The following is a 4,398-nucleotide window of genomic DNA, read 5'->3' as shown; positions in this document are numbered from 1 at the left end:
AGGATCAGCTTCATTTTTAACACAGGAGGTTGCTGCTTGGTTGCGTCTTAACATCTGTCAGTTTTAAGGAATATAAAATATCACCTCAAACAGCTTTGTAATATATTAGGTCGTAACTCGTGATAAAGTCTTATTGTCAGATTTTTGCCAATACAGAACCTTCTTATAGAAATATATGAATTCATATAAAAAACGTCAGAGAGGCCAAAATGTTCATTTAAACTGTTCTTTAATAGAAATACGAGTCAGTACCATCAGGTCTTTTTATTTATTATCAACAGTACACAACTTCCAGACTTGTGATTTGTACAAAAAGAGGTATCCGTTATATAAAAGCACAGTACACGATAGTTAAAAAACACGTCTGAATACACTTCAACCATACTTCAAGTGTCAGGAATCTCTCTCTGTTTGTACTCTCTCTCCTCTGTCACACAGACCAGGACTGGCATCATGTGACCCGATGAGTGACCACGTCTGCTGGCATCAGGAGCGTCGTGATAAATGAAAATGTGCTATGACTAATAAATATGCTTCCATGTCCTGCAGGCGTACCGGCACGGCGCCAAACGGCAGGGGGGTGGAATGGAAATATAAACCTGTAACTTCCTGTTGGGCCATGCCAGACACCAAACTATAACACAATTAAATAATATTTCATAAACAGTATCTGTATTAAATATCCTAGACATGCAGTATATTCTGTTGAGAAATAATTTAATAGATCTTTTTTTTTTCACTGCAGCGTTAAGGACAGTGGGGGCAAGCTGCGGAGAGACGATGGAGGTTTTTGGGACAATTTAAAGGTCAACTCGGGCTCCAGAACTTACCGTAAAGGGGAAGTCTGGCTTTGAAATCCTGCTTTACATTTTGAGATTTCAATAAACATAAATGTAGAAGTGGCTCCAATATTTCTGATCAAAGACCAGCCACTCAAAGTTTATTTTTCTGTCGCTGACGGGCTCAGATTGTTATTATCTGACAACATGATTGAAAGGATCCCTACAAAGACAGAGCTTTTTGTTAAAGAGGAACATGACAAGGCTTTTTTCAAAGACACCGGACTCCAGTGAAAGAAAGACTCGTCTACGGATCATTTCAGTGGTTAGTTGTTTTGAAGGCTAGAAAATAAAGTGTGCAGGATCCAAGCTATGAATCTAAAACACTACAGTGACATCACAAAAACAACTGTGTTTCCCCGAGGTTCAATAGTTAGGGGTGGTGGCCTGGTCCCCGGGGGGTGGGGCAGCAGCTGGCGGGTAAGCGCCCGACTAAAAAGCGGATCAAAGACCGTTTAATTTTTTTTATTTATGTAACAGTTTGTTTGAAGAGTGCATGTATTTAAAAAGCTTAAAAATATAAGATATTAATAAGATAGTTAAAGGAGCAGTATGTAACTCTGACCCCTAGTGTTTAAAACAGGTACTGCAGTCTAAATTCTAAACATCATAGAGAGCTGTCTCCCCCACCTCCTCTCTAGAGTCCATGCTCACAAGCATCTTAAAAGCTCCTACCTTCTCTGGTCCAAACAAATCCAGAGCATTCAGGAGCAGAATCTAAAGTTAGAAGGAGGACATACTGGCTGCTGCATTGTTGTCATAGCAACCAGCACTTCAACATGTTTCCTTAATGTCTGATCAGATAGTAAGGTACCTTTATCATTTACCTCTCTACACATCTCACTGATTGGACCTGTAATGTGGGGACTGTAGAGGTAAATAAATGATGATCCCCTGCATAAGTCGGGGGCTCTAGTCAAATCGGTCTGTACTTGTCGCTCCTTATGAAACTAACGTGTGTTCACACATTTTGTAAATGTCATGAATGAAGTATTTGTGTGCCTTCCTCTTGGAGTATCGGGCTATTACGTATGGTTGGTGGGCCGCCACCCCAAATGAGTGGTAGGGGAAACACTGAACAGCAATGACTGACTGTTTAAGACGGCTTCTGTGTTCTGCTAAAAGCTAAATGAGGGGTTTTGTTAATGGAGTCTGGTGTCTTTGAAGCGTGGCGTAAAGTCTGTCTCTGGTTTAAGAAGACATTGAGATACAAACAGAACACGGCCCCGGTGCTCGTTGTTGATCTCTGTATGTTACCTAAAGTTTCTGCTCTAAACTTAAGTCGAGGGTCCGGGGGGGGGGGGGGGGGACAGTTTTCTCAAAATGTTTCCGACAAATCCGGGACCAGAACCAAATAAGACAGGTAGAAAAAATGGCAGCCAGAGGCGGTCAGTATTTCTGTGTGACATGTGCACATGGCAGTTGAAGTTGCACTAAACGAAGTGATGACCGGGTTTTGTTTCAAATCATCCAGATAAATCATGGTTCCATTAAGTCCGGGTGCTCAAAGGACGCTCTTCTCTGAAAAAAAACAAAAAAAACAGGCTCAAACTGTGACTTTCATCCTCCTCTCGCTGTCCGCAGTAAGCGACAGTACTGCTGCTTTGTAAACGTTTCTCTCCTCCTGCTGGAGTCCGAGTGGAGGCGTGGAGAGAGGCGGCGCTGACCTGGACTAGGAGGTTGGAGGTCGTACAGCGCGGCAGGAGTGGCAACAGGCCTTGCTGTAGTACCAGTGGCTGCACAGGTTCACCTTCAGCGCCAGCAGGCAGTTTGTGGAGGGACGATCCTGACAGCTCTCATCTGAAACACGCGGGGTTAACTCCCTGTTAGTGATTTATAAATCACTCAGAATGAACTCAGAACATTCAATGAAATGATGAAATTTAAACAAGAAGTCCCCGATTACGATGTGGATATTTAGAGTTACACCTTTTGTAACTAAACTAAAGGCCCAGGCTAGAGTTTGTCTAACCAGGCTGGTGACCAATCAGAGAGCCAATGAAGGGTCAATTATGTTATCCTAAGTTTGTATACTTTTATATAATGTTTCTGGCTCTGTTACCTGGCACTCCCACTGTTTCAGGCGTGTTTACATCCTGTAATTTTACACTGAAGTCCAAAGACTTGCTCATTGCCAAATAAAAACTGAAATGTGTTTGAATCATTATTTTAGAAACTTTGACTTTGACTGATTTAACCTTAAAAACAATCTCTCCCTGCATTTCTCCAAAGTTACCAAAACCTCTGTGCAAGATATGAGGGCAGAAACTAATGTTTGTCTGGTTTCTCTGACGGCAGGTCAGCAGGCTTCCTGAGGCGTTACCTGGCGGCTCCGTGGGGCAGGGCTGCAGGGTGCAGGTCTGTTTGGACACAGGTTTGGTGAGGGGGTCGCAGCCTCGGACCAGCTCCCGGCCCTGATAACACTTCACGTCCCTCATCCTCACGCCAACTCCACACGTCTTAGTGCACTGAGGACGGACACACAGGAGGAGAGACACACACACATCTGAGGAACTGGAAGGTCGCTCTGTGGCCTCAACTCAACTGGGAACGTTTGAGGTTAAAGGTCACATATTCTCCTCCTCTTCATCCAGTTTAAATAAGTGTCAGATCTCCTCAAAACATGTGTGTGAAGTTTCTTGTTCTAAATCCACTCTGATCCTGTATTTGATCATGTCTATAAACCCCTCTATTTCAGCCCTGCTCAGAACAGGCTGTTTCTGTGTCTGTACCTTTAAATATGTAAATGAGCTGTGTCTGACCGTTATGAAAGAGTCCTACAGGGATAGACATGAGCAATCCACTCTCCACATCAGAGGTGTAAAGGTGCAGTGTGTGTGTGTGTGTGTGTGTGTGTCGTCCTCACCTCAGACCAGGGCGTGGTGTACCACTTGAAGCACGGCCTCTCGAAGCACGTGTTCTCCTCTTCAGGTTTCTCGGCGACTCCACACGCCTCGTCGTCAAAGCTCTGAAACTTTCCCGCGCTGATGCCGGCACACAGGACGATCCTTCGCTTCACGCCTCGCCCACAGGTCGTGTTACACTGCACAGAGACATCCAGTTACATGGGTTCATATCGGGCTCAAACAGGGTCGAATCGCTGACTGACATTTCCGCCGACTACATTTTAGATTTTATTTTTCCAAAGACAGAAAAACTCAAGAAGAAGAAGTCAACACATTAACGGACAGAGGGAATGTGAAGAACCTCTGACCAACAAACGGCTCAAATATTTATCGATGGTCCCGACACCGTGAGTCGGGTGTTATTTAACCCCCCCCCCCCCTTCAGCCTCACCCTCTCCCAGTCTTGGCTCAGCCAGTGGGGAGCACAGTTCCTCTCCCCACACGGGTGGATGGCGAGCGGCTTGTTCTCCGCTGAGCACTGGTTCTCAGGGACCACACGGCCCTCCGGAGCCTTACAGTACACATGGCGCACCATCTTGGCCTGACCGCAGGACCCCGAGCACTGCAACAGAGAAAGGTCAAAGGTCAAACTGGGATGATTCATAATGATAAGCGGACTTTTATGTTCTCATATGAAACCAACTTTTGTCACA

The 4,398-nt window shown here is 44.9% G+C and overlaps 1 protein-coding gene across 1 annotated transcript in view; it reads right to left on the bottom strand.

The window, feature by feature from the left end:
• Positions 1-218: 218 nt before the first annotated feature.
• Positions 219-4,398, bottom strand: part of adamtsl2 (ADAMTS-like 2) — a 27,939-nt gene continuing 23,759 nt past the window's right edge. Inside the window, 4 exon segments of the mRNA XM_065962569.1 lie at positions 219-2,639; positions 3,163-3,307; positions 3,706-3,882; positions 4,137-4,307. Of these exon segments, the coding sequence (XP_065818641.1) occupies positions 2,512-2,639; positions 3,163-3,307; positions 3,706-3,882; positions 4,137-4,307 (621 nt within the window). The 3' untranslated portion in view covers positions 219-2,511.

Source organism: Labrus bergylta, chromosome 2, assembly GCF_963930695.1.
Source record: "Labrus bergylta chromosome 2, fLabBer1.1, whole genome shotgun sequence".
NCBI classification, from domain to species: Eukaryota; Metazoa; Chordata; class Actinopteri; order Labriformes; family Labridae; genus Labrus; species Labrus bergylta.
This window is presented reverse-complemented; position numbering and strand designations above follow the sequence as displayed.